Here is a 17308-nt window from a genome sequence, read left to right on the forward strand (position 1 = left end):
CACTGGGGGTCCGACCACTGGAGAACAGAGGACCGAAAGTCACCCGAAGTGCTCCATGAGAAGCATGGGACTTCCGGGGTCTGTATCCGACTTGTGTGTCCAGAAGCTCCATAGAAATTAATGGAGCGCCAGTCACGCATGCACACCTGTGCCCCATTCATTCTATGGAGCTGCTGGACACACAAGCCGGACACAGACATCGGAAGTCCCATGCTTCTGATGGAGCACTTCGGGGGACTTGCGGTCCCCCATTCTCCTTATCGCTGGGGGTCCCAGCGGTCGAACCCCCAGCTATAGCACATGTATCCCCTATCATGTGGATAGGGGATACATGTGTTTTGTGAGACAACCCCTTTAAAATGAACCTATTATTTGCTTCTTACAATATGATGATCCAGAAAAATTCAAAACAAAATATAAACAGTTTTTTTTTACTAGATACAGTTGTATGGAATAGCATAGTCTACTACACTATTCCATATCCTTTTTTTATAACGTGTACTGGCCAGACAGAGGCCAAAAGGACTCTTTATTGACCGCCGTTGAGCTAATGTAACCCTATGGACACGTTTAACATGTATGTCGGGAAATGTACACACTAAACATATGTCACAAAGGTGATGTGAACAGGGTATATTAGGTTTGTGTGTATACAGTAATTTCCTAAAATACTCCTATTACCCAAAATCGACTCCTTTATGAATGGCCTCAACCCAACTGGAAATGTCTGATAATAGATAGCAATATTGCATTCAATTGCAAATTAAAGGGAATCTGTTGCTATAAAGAACTATGACAGAACTTTTCATTTAGAGCATCTTTTAGATGCCCTTATAAACACAATCTCCGCTAAGTGTCTGCCATTTGTGTCATTGCAAAAAAAATGCTAAATGCTAAAAAAATTGTGTGATATATTTATATTTACAAAGGTTGTCTCATCTGGGCAACACCTTCTATAAATGAGGACCCACTGGCAATCAGCGAATCACCATGGGTTCAGTATCTGAATCCACCAGTTGGTTGCTGTTATCGCTGGGGGAGCTGCTCTGTGGCCCCGCTCTATATTGTCCATATGCCATAATTTGACTTATGGACAAGATTTGACATAATGGAAAAACCCCTTTAAAAGTCCCTCTTCATCTTAAAGTCTAACTAAACATTTGACAAACTTCTGACATGTCATAGTGACATGTCAGAAATTTTGATTGGTGAGGGATCCGAGCTCTGAGACCACCACCAACCGCTAAAACTAAAACTATTGAGCCCGCACTCCGCTACATTGATTTCCGGAAAAAGCTGTAAAGACACAAAGCCGCTGAGCACTTATGCGAGCACTTCTGCAGCTTCATTTTAGCGATTGGTGGTAAGTACTCGGACCCCCAGCAATCAAAACTTCTGACATGTCACTATATGTCAGAAGTTTGTCAAACGTTTAGTTGCCCTTTAGTATAGTAAATAAGGCCACATGGTTCCCCTTGGCCATTCAGCCATTAGGGACAGTTAATTTACATGAATGGCACACTTTGTCGCAGTGCTTGGAATGAGAGATTGGGGGCTGCATAGTGGAGCAGTAACACCCGCTGGTTTGTGCTTCTTGGGGTACCTGTTAGATATCCTAACTTAGAGTTAGTCACAGTTATAAATGACCATTAAATATAGAAAAGATACATTTTAGGTATAATGTCCCTTTAAATCAGGTGTGAGGGACCTGTGGCCCTTTATGTGTACTTCAAGTCTTAGCACATACTTCAGCTTTTCTTTCCTTCAAGACATCATTGTAGTATTGTGTATAGAACAGTGAGCTGATTAAATATCTTATATCATTTGTAAAATGATTATGTCTAAATATACTTATATTCTGCATATGCACCTCTGTATTTTACGGTAACCATAACCTAGCCTAAAGAATCATGTAACATGATCTACAAACCTCAACATTACTAAATATAATCACTAATATAAAACCAAGATATTTTTATTAAGCTAACATCAAGTAGATATATGTATATGCTTTCTTGGAAATTCATACCTCCAACTGAGATTTGCACAAATCCTGCAAAAAGGTTTTTCTTCAGAAGGAAGAAAACTCTCTCTACACTGCCACCTATGGGTGACTTTCCCGGTAAGTCAAACCATTACACTGAAAAGAGTCTTATGATATAATTTTGGTACTAGCTAGCCTGATACCCATCTGAAGACAGATCTGTTTCTGCCTGGTTAATTATTACTACTTCTCTTTATGAAAATACTATTCAAGTATCATTTACTGCTATTAACCTCATAATATTGTATACACAGTACATTAAGACGGGGATTGATGCAACTTCTTTTATTCACAAACTTTTTGAGTCTCATTTCAATAGAAGTTAATTTAAATATTAATTGACATTTACATTGATTTCTGTTGCTGTGAGCTGAGGTGCTAGGTTCTGTTTCTGTCGTCTGTCCATTTTCGCCAGGTCACTCACATTGTATAACCCATTGAAAGTCTATGGGGTTCAAATGTATCTCATCTAAATTAAAGCGACCCTCCAGTTTTCAATAACATTTTTACATACCATAGGGAACGCATAGTTAAGCTTCTCAGTCTACCCTCTTCACACTGTGCTTCGGGAATCTGAGACACTCCGCAACTTCCCTATGAAGGACCAGCGCTGATGATGTCAGCAATGTGTCCATCGAGTGTCTTCCAGTGCTGACATCATCTGCGCTGGTCCATCTGAGAGCAGGGAGGGAGTGTCTCACACTTTTTTCGAGAACAGGAGGGTCACTTTAACTTCAGCTGCTGAGAAATCTCATGTAGTAGAAATTACTGTCTAAGCCAAGCCTATATGTTCATGCACTTGGAAATGCAGTGTACATTGCCCTGTACAGAGGAATACTGGGTGCCCATAGGTCTATATCACAGACCCATTGGCTCTACGGGTGCCACCAATGCTTCCTGGGGTGGAATAACTCTGTTATATGACATGTGATGCTGAATGCCAAGTTCACAAGTGTACATTAAAGGCCTAAATATTTCAATGGCTGCCATATTCCAGAACCATATAATATGGACCTTAAATATAATGATGTGTCTTATACATTACAGCTGTACACTCAAGTTTTTTTCAACAATCCTTATGGTTTCTTCAATAACATTCATGTATAGCTGCCAAATTGCTGTTTAGCTGCCCCTTATGCACATTAGAGGGGCCAAGAATCCCAATGAAAATGGAAAAAAAAATACTATATATATATATATATATATATATATATATATTTTTATTTTTTTTTATTTTTTTTGGGTGTATAGCCAGCTTTACAGAAACATTCCTTTATTCTATCCTGGCTAAATTCTCCACGGATGGGATAGTCATACACTTTATATGAAAAAATAATAACGGTATCAGTTGGAGGTTATGATTTCCTTTTAACATGTTGTCCAGTTATGATTTAATTTTTCAATTGAACATGGCTTGGGCTTTTTTTTTTACATAGGAATGATGGGAGATAGACTCCACCAGCTCCTATAACTAATGCTAGACATTCATTTGAACTTGGTTTCAGAAGACGGGTGACGTAATATCTTATCTACTGCAGCAACGTGCATTGGGTTCTTAAGATCCAGATATTATTTTATGAATCTCTGAACAAGGTCAAATCTGATAAAGAACTTTTCTATAAAACATTTCTTTTTCTTAGTTTGCAGAGGAATATGAGGCAACTTAAAAGCTGGCTGCCTCGAAACCCAATGAAGCTTGACAAAGAGGCCCTTCCAGATCTCGAGGAGACAGATTGTTATACCGCTCCATTCAGCCGAGCTCGCATGCACCAGTAAGTGAATATCAGCAAACTTTTCGTGTTAAGTCATTCAGCTAAAGTTACTTACTCACATTGGTCCGGACGTGACTAAAGCACTTGGGAAATGCCCCGGTACTTTGATCAATGAAGGTGTGTTTCCAGTTATGTATTCAGAGTTGTGGGCCAGGGAGCAAATTAAAGTTTTTTACTCCAAAATTAATTTTTATCATTTTATTATAGCAGTTTTCTGCCGTGTCTGCTGTCTCCTTTAAAATTAATGAAAAACGGGGGGCAGAGTTACAGCGCAACGTGATGGTAGCTTAATCTCTGAGCTCCTCACTACACCTCTGGAAACTACAGCTTCTAAGGCAATTTAAACATCCGACATGGTGAGAACAGCAAGGGATAAGGGTAGGGACTCACCCTGCCCTGGGAAACAAAGCAAAAATCAGTCTGAAATGGACAAATTTCTGAGAAAGAAAACTTCTTCTCCTGCGGGCCGGGACAAAATGGCGCCGACACAGCATGCTGCAGAAGCTGCAGATGACGACTCAGAGGGAGACAGCTCTACTGCATACTCGGACTCAGCAAGAGGAAGAGACACACTATCGCGCTCCTATTTTAAAAAGGTACTGACTCAAGCAATATCCCCGATAATGAAGGAGCTAGCGGATATAAAAGGAGATATCAAACAGATTGGGCATCGAGTAGACTCGCTGGAGGAAACACAAACCTCCATTCTAGGACACAGCGCAGCTATTTCTGACTTGCTCGTTTCCCATCAAAATCATATCAACAACGCGCATCTAATGATTGAAGATCAGGAAAATCGCAGCCGACGCCGGAATATTAGATTGCGGGGTCTGCCAGAATCGGTAACTGGCGATGCCTTACCCCAGGTGATCATCCGGATTTTCGCAGAGCTCGTTGGTCAGGAGAAGGCCGACAAGATGGTGGTGGAGCGTGTTCACAGAGCACTTAGGCCGAAACCCGCGTTGAATGAGCCACCGAGGGATGTGATATGTGGTCTGCTGAGCTTCATAGACACAGCAAGTTTGCTGAAAGCGTCGAGGGAACGACAGGAATTTATCTATGAAGGGACACAACTACTCTTTTTTCAGGACATAGCACCTAGTACATTGGCCAAGCGAAGGATCCTGAAACCGGTGACGGACATGCTACGAGTCAAAAAGCTGCCGGTGAGATGGCTGTTCCCGTTCGGATTGGCGACCATGATAGGCGGACGGCAACTTACTATCCGCTCTCCAGATGACCTCCCTAAATTTTGGGAAAAGTTGGACACTCCTCCACTTGACATACCGTCGTGGTTGCCGGTGCAGGCGGCCTCGGAGCTACCAGATCTACCGCAGTCGCGAGGTTGGGAGATGGCGACCAGGATGAAATCCCCACGTCATCGGAAGCATCATGTACCTAATTTGGCTGATTGAATTGATCATCAAAGCCGATGAGATTTCTACTGCTTTAGCAAAAATTGATATGAGCCATGGTGTATGCGTGAGTGTTCTTTGGATAAGTTGTACTCTATTAGTATATCCCTATGTATTTTGCATAGCACATATATTTCTTTTATCTGTCCTAAGACAATGTATATTCTGTTATCTACTATATTATTATCGCTAACAAGATATTAGGTGTTAATATGGTATGTTTTTCAGAATGTGGATTTGTGTATCATTATGTCTCTTTTCTAAAAAACTTTTCTAAAAATCGCTATGTATACATAGACTAACTTACACTAGTATATAGAAGAGGAACAACAGGTCAGCCTAGAACAGGATATAATAGTGTCTAAAGGTTTCATTAGATGATAAAGTTTCTGGAGGTGGAACGTGGTTACATGGCGTTCTACCCTTCCCCCCGTCCTCTACCCTGTGTTTTCCCCGGATGGGAGTTCTCAATTGCAGCCCTAGATTTCCCTTATGGATCTCCTCGCTTCGGGGTTGATATTAACGCAAGGATATATGTATATAGTTTTTGTTTTTATGTTTATTATGTGACCGTGCTTGGATATCACTGCGTCTGTCTCACTGTAACTCTACAATATGGCCTCGCTTAAAGTTATATCATTTAATACCAAGGGCTTGAATACCCCTCAGAAGAGGAGTCAGGTCTTTAATATGTTAAGGCGAGAAAGTGCTGATTTGATTTTCTTACAAGAAACGCACTTCAAATCAAATAAGATTCCTACGCTCCCCACTAAACCCTATGACAAATGGTATCACAGTACCTACTCTACCGCTTCGAGGGGAGTTTCTATAGCGATAAGAGATACTGTACCTTTTATGAAGGAAGCCACTCAAATTGACCCAAATGGTCGTTACGTATTTCTCAAGGGTTCGATCTTGAACACAAAAATAACATTGGTAAATCTATACGCACCAAATGTGAGACAGGCGCAGTGGTTGACAAAGGTATTGCATTCTCTTAAATTCTTCTTTGAAGGGTTAGTGATAGTAGGAGGGGACTTTAACTTGGTTTTGGATCCGAACTTGGATTCCACCTCCAACATGTCACATATCACCCATAAAGCACGCAGACGACTTAAAATATTGTTAACTACACTGAAACTAGTAGATGTGTGGAGAATACACCACCCGTCTGAACGCGATTACTCCTTTTATTCAGCGCCACATAAATCATATCAGCGTTTGGATCATTTACTAATTTCCGAAAGATACTTGCCCGTGGTCAACTCCTCCTCCATTGGTAACATCACTATATCCGATCACGCTCCGATTTCCATTAAATTTAAACTGTCAGGACTCCCGGTAAGAGGGTGGAATTGGAGGCTTAATGATACTTTACTAGAAAATACTAAAGAGTTCGAGGCCATGGAACATAGAATGAGAGAATTTTTTGTATTTAATGACGATCCTCTTGTGTCTAGACCTATCCTATGGGAGACGCATAAAGCCTTTGTAAGGGGGGAATTTATTGCTCTAGGGTCCAGAATCAAGAGGGAAAGGGCGACAAACATAAACCGGGTACTGGGTCAAATTGCTTCGCTAGAAAATATTCATAAAAGTGCGCAGTTGGCATCTGCTCAGATCGAATTAAGACATCTCAGACAGGAACTTAAAAATATTCTCAACGTGCAATCGGCTAAAGCCCTTCAACTACTAAAATACAAAACATATGCTCATGGGGACAAAGGGAATATAATAATGGCAAATCTCATTAAAAAACAAAGGGGGAAAATGTTTATCACCTCCATAAAAGATGGGGCAGGACAAACACTCTCCACAACAGATCACATTGCTCGGGAGTTTCGGAAATATTACTTGGGCCTATATAATATTACAAAAGACCCTAAACAGCATAGGGAAACGTCACATGTTATTGCCATACAAAAATATCTAGCATCCATTGAGGCGCCTTCCTTGTCAGAAGAGGAAAGACATTCATTAGTGGCCCCGTTCACTTTGCCTGAAATGGAAAAAATATTGTTGTCAATTCCAAATGGGAAAAGCCCGGGTCCTGATGGGCTGCCCATCATTTATTATAAAAAATTAAAAAATATACTAATGCCGTATTTCCTGTCGTTATGTAATGCTGTGTTGAGTGGAGCCAACTTCCCCAAGCAAGCTTTGGAGGCTAACATTATAGTCCTTCCTAAGGAGGGTAAGGATCTGGAAAGGTGTGGTAGCTATAGGCCTATTTCCCTCTTAAACTCGGATTTGAAATGGTGGGCGAAGATCTTGTCAGCACGAATAAATACTTTCCTTTCTAAATTGGTGGGAGCGGAACAAGTAGGATTTGTACCAGGGAGGGAGGGTAAATTTAATACTATAAGAACAATACATGCTATATATCACGCTAGACAACACAATATACCTCTGATATTATTAGGGACTGATGCGGAAAAGGCCTTTGATAGGGCTGATTGGGTTTTTCTAAAAGAGGCTCTTGCCAAGTTCGGTTTTCCGCAACCATTCATTGACATGGTTTTCTCTTTATATAAAGATCCTACTGCGAAAATTCAAGTGAATGGCACCTTTTCAGATCCTTTCCCCATCCATAATGGCACACGCCAAGGTTGCCCTTTGTCCCCCACGTTGTTTGTACTGATAATGGAAACATTACTACTTAAAATTAGACAGACCCCAACCATTGAGGGCCTCAGGGTAGGAGGATTTGAACACAAAACAGCTGCGTATGCAGATGATTTGTTAGTATTTATAACAAACCCCAAGGTAGCTTTGCCGAATCTCATCCAGATTTTCGAAGAATTTGGATGGGTCTCAAATTTTAAGATCAACTACGAAAAATCGGAGGCTTTAAATATAACCCTTTCTCAAAGTACATTTTTGACAGTTAGTTCCAATTCACCTTTTAAGTGGCAAAAGTCCGAATTGCAATTTTTGGGCCTTAAAATTACATCTACTCCTAAAATGCTTTTTATACGGAATTATAACCCATTGTATTATAAAATTAAGGATTTTCTGGATAAGTTACATATCCCATATATGTCATGGATAGGCCGTAAGAATCTACTAACTACATTCGTACTACCGCAGGTATTATACTTGTTTCAGACTCTACCAATTGACATCCCCAAATTCTATTTCTTAAGATTCAGACGACTTTTCACAGACTTTCTGTGGAACAAACAGAGGCCTAGAATTGCATATTTACAGCTGATAAAAAAGAAAGGAGAGGGAGGGTTGGCGTTGCCAGACCTGACATCATATTATAATGCCATACAATTGGGGAGATGGACACAACTGGCAAGGTTGGACAAGGGGCTCCCACATGTTGCTATAGAGAAGGGATTGTTGAAGGCTAATTTAACTTCCGCACTCTGGGTAGGAACTGCGTTCCCGGCTAGATCATCGGTAATAAGTGATATGACGTGGGGAATGCTTAAGGTATGCCACACATCTCCGGCACTACATTTGCATAATAATAAGTTCTCTCTGGTGGCACCACTTTCTATACTTCCTTGTTTGGTAATCCCCAAATGTACTACGGTTCCTGATTCTTGGTCTCAACTGCAGTCATTGCACATGGATAAAATATTTGATGCCTTGGGCCCACCCACCCTACAAACCCTACATGAAGAATTGGACATCCCCAAACCCACAAGTTTACAAGTAATCGATTTCTCAAATACGTGCAAGAAATTTTTGTCATTAATAGCTGAGCGTAAAGCTGATCCCACCTGGTTGGAAAATTATACTTTATTTGCATCAACCCCTAAAAAGTGTTTTTCAAAGATATACAAACAATTGATAACAATCTTGGATGATGGATTTCAGGGTTTTATTTTAGCATGGGAAAGAGAATTGAATTGCACATTTACTGAAGAGGATAGATCTTGCATTCTAAGGCACTCATTAGGATTCTCTAGATGTGTTAGAATGCAGGAGAATTCTTATAAGGTGCTTACAAGGTGGTACAGAACACCGGATTACTTGCATAGGATTCGAATCTCACCCTCGAATCAATGCTGGAGATGCGGGAAGGAAGTGGGCAGTATTTCACATATATGGTGGTCTTGTTCGGTGGTTCAGCCCTTCTGGAAAGAGGTGGAGACTTTGATATCAAGGATTTGTGGAAAACCAGTTTCTCTTACTAGAGAACTGATATTACTGTGGCTGCCCACCAAAGACTTCACCCCTTCGTCTAAAAATCTCACTACATTTATTATTTCAGCAGCTAAATTATTAATACCTGCCCAATGGAGAGACACAAAACCTCCTTCAATGGATCAACTTGTGACTAAACTTCACCAACTTTGTAGGCTGGAAGAACTTGCAGGGTGGGAAAATAAAAATAGGATTGCTTTTCTAAAAATTTGGCAGCCTTGGCTGACGTTTAGAGACTTAGCCCAGGGACACGCAGCGAAATGAGAGACACATATAGAAGCAGTAGAATGAGAGGTTCGGTGAGATAGGTTAAGCAGGTCGATAAACGGTAAAACAGCAAATTGAGCTTGGCAACGGTCACAATGTTTGGTTTATTTGTTTATTTGTTTGTCTGTAAATTTACAGTTGAGCTAATAGTGGCTCAGGATCACGCTTATTAAAATATGAAGCTACTGTACGCAATTTTAGATGTAATGTGGAGAATTGTTTGATCTCGTGCAAAAAGTAATGATGTACAGGGCATAAATGCTGCCATCTGAGCTGTATGTAAATGTTGATGTAATCTCTGCAACTGTTTCAATAAAAAGAGTTTATACAAAAAAAAAAAAATTAATGAAAAACGTAGAAAGGGAGATTTGCTATGCTAGTTCCCAGGTCGTGAAAGTGGGTGCTTAGATAATCACTTCCCCTTGTGTACTTGTCCAAGACAGCACATAAGACACAGAGATTTTAATTAAGGTGTAAAATGGGGAGGAAAGAGAATAGAACATGGATTAATTTTAGCATACTTGTGACTGGGTGACTAAAGACAATTATCCATAGCCTCCAAAATGGCTGACAATGGATTTAACTTCCTGTCTTTCATTGGGTAATATGAAGTCAATGATAAAGTCTGCTGACTACTGTATGTAAATAGGCAAGAGGAGTGCACTGCTTAGGATACAGCGGGAATGTAATGATGGGGATAAGGAAACAGACAAGTGAGCCCTAATCTACCCGCCACTCAGTCCCTGCCTACTTGCAACGACCCGCCCTAGGCGACGGGGTACAACTGGGCAACGGTCCCTACGCTCAATAAGTGCACGACAGACAAACAGACAAGGGTACACAGAAGAAAGGGAAAAGGGGCAGTTGCCCACGGCAACACCGTGAGCAACAAGAGTGGTGAACGAGTCGAGTCAAACCAGGAGTGTACGAAGTACCAAACGCAGAGCAGGAGAGTAGTGAACAATCCGAGTCAAACCAGGAGTGTACGAGGTACCAAACGCAGAGCAGGAGAGTAGTCCGTAAGCCAGGGTCAATATGGAGCAGGGTCAAATAGTTCAAGAAGCTGCAGCAGGGCCAGGAAACCAAACGAGAAGAATCACAAGCAAGGAGGAACAGGAAAGGCAGGTATAAATAGACAGAAGGCGGGAACTAGCTCCGTCTGGCCAGGCTATGATAGGCTCTCCCACTCCTAAGCCTGCCATCCTGAGTGGTGGAAGATGGAGTCAGTCTTACAGACATAGAAGCAGGTGCAGACTGATTACCTATGGGCGTAGATACAGAAGCTGTGCCTGGCAGATCCTTAACAGGGAACCTATGAAAAGCTCTCAGATAAGGAATTTGTTGGCTGCTCAGTAGATGAAGTAGCAGCAACAGGCACCAGTTTTACAGCTCACAGATCCTATTTGATGTGCCTCTGTTTCATGTCATTGCTTTAAAGTGGTTTTCCAGGCTTTGAAAACGCAGATCAAACAGCCCAAAAACAAACACAATACAATTTTTACCTGTACTGTATGTAGATGTGTCTAAAAATGATGTCAGTTGTAGCTCATGAACGGGCAGCCTTACTGGTTTCCCAAGTGAAGGGGCAGGAGAATTCCTTACAACAGCAGTCTCCAACCTGTGGCTCTCCAGCAGTTGTGAAACTACAATTCCCAGCATGCTCTGACAACACCAGGCTTGCAGGAAATATGATTTCACAACAGTTAGGGCGTCGCGGGTGTAAGACATCAGCTCTCCATCATTTTAAATCCCATAAAACCATACTTTGACTGGCGCAGTGGCTTTATTTATCACAGCTGTGTCACATACCAACGGCACACCATAGTGGAAGACCATGCGATCCTCGGTGACGAAACAGAACATAATAGGGGGTTCATTTAAGCCTTGCTATGGGTCCTCACACTTAAAGTCACTCTATATTATAGAATCTCAATCTTTAAATGAATCCTATAAATGTATTACTATAAACTGCTCATTACCATGAGCGGCAGACATTCTTCTGCCCATAGGTACCATCCTCTTGTGCCTCGTGGAAAATCTAGGCCTGTGGTTAGGACCTGTCATTCTCAGCAAAAATGGAATAAAAGAGTTAATCCTTTGTATTTGCTTGCAGAGTGGGTAACATATAGATCCCACGACACCCACAGAAAGCTGTTCTCATTTTCTCACAGAATATTTAGCGGGATGTTGTTACCATTAGGTATTTATATCCAAGCACAGATTTTACACTTGTCTTGTTATGAAACATGAGAACGTTTCTCAGGAATGTCTGCACAAGATGGATAAATTCCTCTATTAGAGAACATTTGCTGTTCTTGTACTGTGTTTGTATTAGTCAGGTTGGAAAAACACTAAGGTTGCAGTTGTAGGAAAGAAATTCGACCTTTTTAAAATTATTAATTATTATTATGTATTTTATAGCGTTATTACCTTCCAATATATAATATACAGAGGGTTTTACATACATAAAATGAATAAACGATAATAACAAGTAAAATAAACAGTCATGCAAAGTTCCCCGGAAAGGCTTGATAATGCCTTCATTGAGAAGGTGAAACGTCGCCTTTTGCACTAGGTATAAACACCTCTATTTTGTATACACGCTGGTGTGCTGCCTCTCTTTCTTTTCGATGGTCCAGATCCTTGAGGTTCAGCACCCATTACCCATTACTACTTTGCTCTGTTTAGACTTAGTAAAATACACATGAGTTTTTTGAGTGCCAGACTGGTACAGAAGGAGAGAGGTTCTTGACCTCATGGGCTTACCATTTATGAGGGAAGGAGGCAGTAGGTGAGGGTGGAAGTTGCTCATGTACTGGAGACAGAGTTATTGCAGGCTGTAAGCTTTTCTGAAGAGGTGGGTTTATAGGTTTCTTTTGAAGGTTTGGCTGGTGGGAGAGTCTGATATGTTGGGGTAGAGTGTTCCAGAGTATAAGGGATGAACGGGAGACGATGTGAGGAGCAGACAAGAGGAGACAGAGAAGAAGGTCTTGTGAGGACCAGAGATTACATGTGGGAAGGTATCGAGAGATTAGGGCAGAGATGGTATGGAGGGGACAGGCTGTGGAATGCCTTGTATGGCATAGCCCGTATTTTGAATTCACTGGGCAAAAAGTAGCCAGAGAAGGGATTGGAAAAAAGGAGAGGCAGAAGAGGAAAGAGAAAAGAGGTGGATTAACCAGGCAGAGGAATTCAGGATGGATTGGAGGTTACAATGATGTTAGAGAGGAGGCACAGAGGAGGATGTTCTAGTACTCTAGGGAAGATGTGACAAGGGCATGTACAAGAATTTATATACATAGCATTTATATTATATTTAGATTTTCTAATATATTATATTTAGATTATATTAAGTTCTGTTAGGTTTACAGGATGTATGACGTATAGGTAGAATCCATTATATCTGTCTTGATCTGTTGTGATCTATTTGATGAATCTGTCATGCTCCATTAGGATTTCAATGGGTCGTCAGGTTTTCCTTTACAGACTGTGACATTGTCTAAAACTTATTTCAGTATTCAGTTGTCCCTTTAGTCAGCAAGACGATTTCACCTCTATCTATATGTTTTTGCACCATTAGTAAGACCATTTGTAACTGTTGTGAATGCAAAGTGCATGGGTTTGTGTTTTTTCTGATACCAAAACCTGTATGTGTTGTAAAAGTGGTTTGATGAATCGTAGGTTCTCCATGTTTATTATATGTATAAAGACTACAGAAGTGGCATGTGGTGGTCGGGAGGGGGTGCAGTGCGGCACACAAAAGTATGCTACTGTCATGTTGGATGCGTGTACCAATGGGCCGTACCGCCTTGACGGTATAGCAGCTGGCCAACAGGATACAAGTCAAAGTCTATAGTTCGGATAAGGGTACCTGTGGTAATTTCAGACAGTAGCAAAGATAGGCTTGGATAAGACCTTGGCAGCAGGCAGACACCAGGCATAGTGTACCAAGGAAGGCGTAGTACACAGCACAACACAACTCTAAACGGCACTTGGACCAAGATAGCACGTGACACAGCATACAAGTAGCAGGAACGGGAACACTGGGATAGGAAAACACTTAAGGGACCATTTGCAGAGATGAACATAGGTAAACGACAACACCGCTCAGGCAATGCAGAAAGGGTCAGGGCACTTCTTATAGTCCAGGCTGATCATGGGCTAATTTGGTAACAATTTCAGGTGCGCGCGCTGGCTCTTTAAGACCGGACACGTCCCCTACGGGACACAGCAGACAGAAGCGGAAGTGAGCGCTGGTGTCTCCTGAGGAGCAGATGCGGGCCAGCGCTCACTGATCCATGGCTGCGGCCGTCAGGAGGTGAGTAAACCTGACGGTCCGCGACCATGGGTGTTACAGTTATGTTAACGCTACCTTAAGGGTAAGTGTGTTATTATTTTATTTTAGTTTTTTTGTGTTTTTTAATATTGCTAGCATGTAGGAAGATCTAGTAGGGGTCGAGAGAATCTTTTTATTTCAGTTATATTTTACACCACAGGACAGTCACATGACTGCACTGCTATGTGTCAGATGTTCATTCTTATCCATTCAATTCTAATGAAACAATAGTACATCTTTTAGTCTCTCATTAGTCGAAACGCTGGTAGTTTAGTAAACTGCTATAACATTTCCAAATTCATTCTCAGGTTGCAAATACAGTTGTATCCAATGCTGGAGCAGGGAGATGACGGCTCCTTCCTCCAGCATTCACTATGCAATGCCGGCCGTGAGCGACTCGGAGCAGACAGGTGCGATGTAGGGATGTCATCGCGCCTATCTGTGCCGAGCCAAACACTGCACAGACCGGAGGAACAGAGGGAACAGGAACGGGATAGGTGAGTAATTATTTTATTATTTTTTATTTAGGCATTATGGGGACATTATACTGGGTGTGGGGGCTGCTGAGGAAGCATTATACTGTGTGGGTGCAGCTATGGGGGCATTATACCATGTGGTGGCAGCTATGGGGGCATTATACTGTGTGGGTGTGGCTATGGGGGTATTATACTGTGTGAGGGCAGCTATGGAGGCATTATACTGTGGGGGGCTCTAAGGGGGGTCATTATACTTTGTGGGGGCAGCTATAGGGGAATTATTCTGTGTGGGGGCAGCTTTCGGAGCATTATACTTCGTGGGAAGTTACTATAGGGACATTATACAGTGTTGGGGCAGCTATACGGGCATTATACTGTGTGGGGGCAGCTATGGGGGCATTATGCTGTGCGGGGCAGCTATGCAGGCAGCTTTCGGGGCATTTTGCTGTGTGGGGGCAGCTATGATGGCATTATACTGTGTGGGGGCAGATATGGGGACATTATTCTGTGTGGGGACAGCTATATGTGCCTTATACTGTATGTGGGCACCTATATGTGCCTTATACTGTGTGGGATCCACTAGATGGTCACTACACTCTGATGTGTTACACCTCCCCTGTCCTAAACCCATAGCTACACCTCTGATGGCCACTGATGGATGGGTTGGGTCACATGACCCACCATCAGTGGTAATATGGCCTCAGCAACGCACAGCAGATGGATACCTTGAACCCGCCCCCTCAATTATCGTGGCTTTCGATGTTGCAGTGACGTATTTTTTCAAATGGAGCTAAGTACCGGCATCTAGCTACAAATGATGTTGACATACGTCAGATGAAATGGGGCTAAATACGGTAGTGGGGGGTCTCAAACAAAAGTCTCGGCCAAAAGTGGGTCCCACACTCAGAAAGTTTGGGAACCACTGAACTAGTAGGTAAGGTAACATATAACTGTAATGCATTATTTTTTTTTTACTATACCAAGCATTCAACTATGAGGTTGTCTGTTCTGAAGCTTCCTCCAGGATGCTCTACTTGATGTACCACAAGCTTGGTCTACATCAAGACCCTACCCTACTTAAATACTATGCTTGTCATCTCTGAGTGCAGTGATAACCAAAATGGGCCCCCATTATGGTGTCAGGCACTTCCACCTAGGACAGAAGGGTTTGTCCCCCCCCCCCCCTTATCATGTTCCTTGGGTCAATGCCCCACAACCTTGCTTGCTAACAATGCAGTTTCTCTGGAATGGGGAGTCCTGCCCAATGTTCTCACCACCTAGTAGCAAAGTTAGTGGGTCTATATAGGGCTTGGGCCCCCCTTTCAAAAGGCCCGATTGCAGCCTTATGGTCTGCCTCAATGGTATGTACCCCCTTGTCTGCATGGCATGAGGAAGCATAAATCCTTTTCAAGTAGGCCATGAGAACAGGTCTTCAATCTCCTCCACGTATGAAAAGATTGTTTCTAAAGCTGACAGTGGTGTGAACAACCCCATGGGGCTAAGGTTAACAAATGTATTATAGAACTTAGTTTCAGGTTTATCACTGGTGTACAGTCAAATAATTGTGATTGAGAACCTATTTAATGAGCATCTGTCACTGTTTTTTTTTTTGTTAAAATCAATGTTATATTACAATTTGTGTTCTGTTAAGCCGTTTTGGGGGAATTTTTACCATTTTGGGAGAATTTTCAAGTAGGAAATCTGATGAAAAATCTGAAATAAAAATGTGATTCTGGATTTTTCTTTAACAGTTTCACAATAAACAACAAAGACACATTCTTCAGTAACTCTACAAGAAGCCGCATTGTCCATCATGTCTTGCAGAGGACAAAGTATGAAGATGGAAAATCGAAAATGGGTAAGTTATCTATATTTTAATACAAGTGAAAGAATAAAATTGTGGTCTCAGACAGTATATGGGCCTAGGTTATTTTTTTGACTAAGTGGCCCTTAGTAAATACCTACGGAGACTTGAAAGTTACTGTATGTTATATCAGGTTATTAAAAAGTCTTAGCCTTGTTTACTAGGATAAAAACATGTACCGTACAGACCGCCAATAGGGCTGCTATGGGGCCCTTGGAGAGAGTGTGCCAAGTCTAGATTTGTCCATTACCCCTTTGCCCCTATTCAGGACTTGCTCCCCAGAGGAATTGCAGTGATATCAGACATAATAAAAAAGGGAGTTTAGGAAACAAACACCTGGTACTCAATAAAAAAAATGTGACAACTAAATGTGGGGCGTAGTTTGATCTTTGCTATAGGGCTGCTTCTCTTCTGTACTCGTCACTGGCTATGATTATTTCAGAACTTGTTAAGTGCTCATCAGTGCAGAGATATGGGGCATATAAGTAAGTATGTGGGTTTATCATCTCTATTAGGGAAGGTTCCATAATGAATAGTATGCTAAAAATAAAATGGCACAAAAACTATGTCAAAGAGTTAAATTCTCTCCTAATGGCCTCTTCCGACCCTGAGGACTGGAAGACTAAATATTAATATTTGCCACCAACACGGCTTCATAGGAATAAATAATCTGAGTCCTGACATGATCTTGATCCGCCACTGTTTCCTGTTAGTTGCGAACCTTAATGTACTTAGTTTCCACCTAAATCTATATCCAGGTGGGGTCCAGCTTGCAAAAATGATTCTTCATCACTCCTAAATCACTTCATCACTCCTAAATGAATATTTTATTTATTATTTATTATTATTTAATATTATTTTAATATTTATTTATTTAATTTTTTTTATTTTATACAACCAGATGGTTCAATAAAATTAATGTATTAAATAAATTTCTGTATTAAATACAGAAAAAATATTTCTGTCAGTTCAA

General features: G+C 41.4%; 1 protein-coding gene across 3 annotated transcripts in view; it reads left to right on the plus strand.

Annotated features, from left to right (window-relative positions):
• Positions 1–17308, plus strand: part of ANO3 (anoctamin 3) — a 254338-nt gene that overhangs the window by 164725 nt on the left and 72305 nt on the right. For all 3 annotated transcript variants that reach the window (XM_075836999.1, XM_075836997.1, XM_075836998.1), the window contains 2 exons: positions 3685–3816; positions 16223–16329. In XM_075836999.1, the coding sequence (XP_075693114.1) occupies positions 3685–3816; positions 16223–16329 (239 nt within the window). The remainder of the gene's footprint in view (positions 1–3684; positions 3817–16222; positions 16330–17308) is intronic.

Source organism: Rhinoderma darwinii, chromosome 9 (assembly GCF_050947455.1).
Source record: "Rhinoderma darwinii isolate aRhiDar2 chromosome 9, aRhiDar2.hap1, whole genome shotgun sequence".
In the NCBI taxonomy this organism is placed as follows: Eukaryota; Metazoa; Chordata; class Amphibia; order Anura; family Rhinodermatidae; genus Rhinoderma; species Rhinoderma darwinii.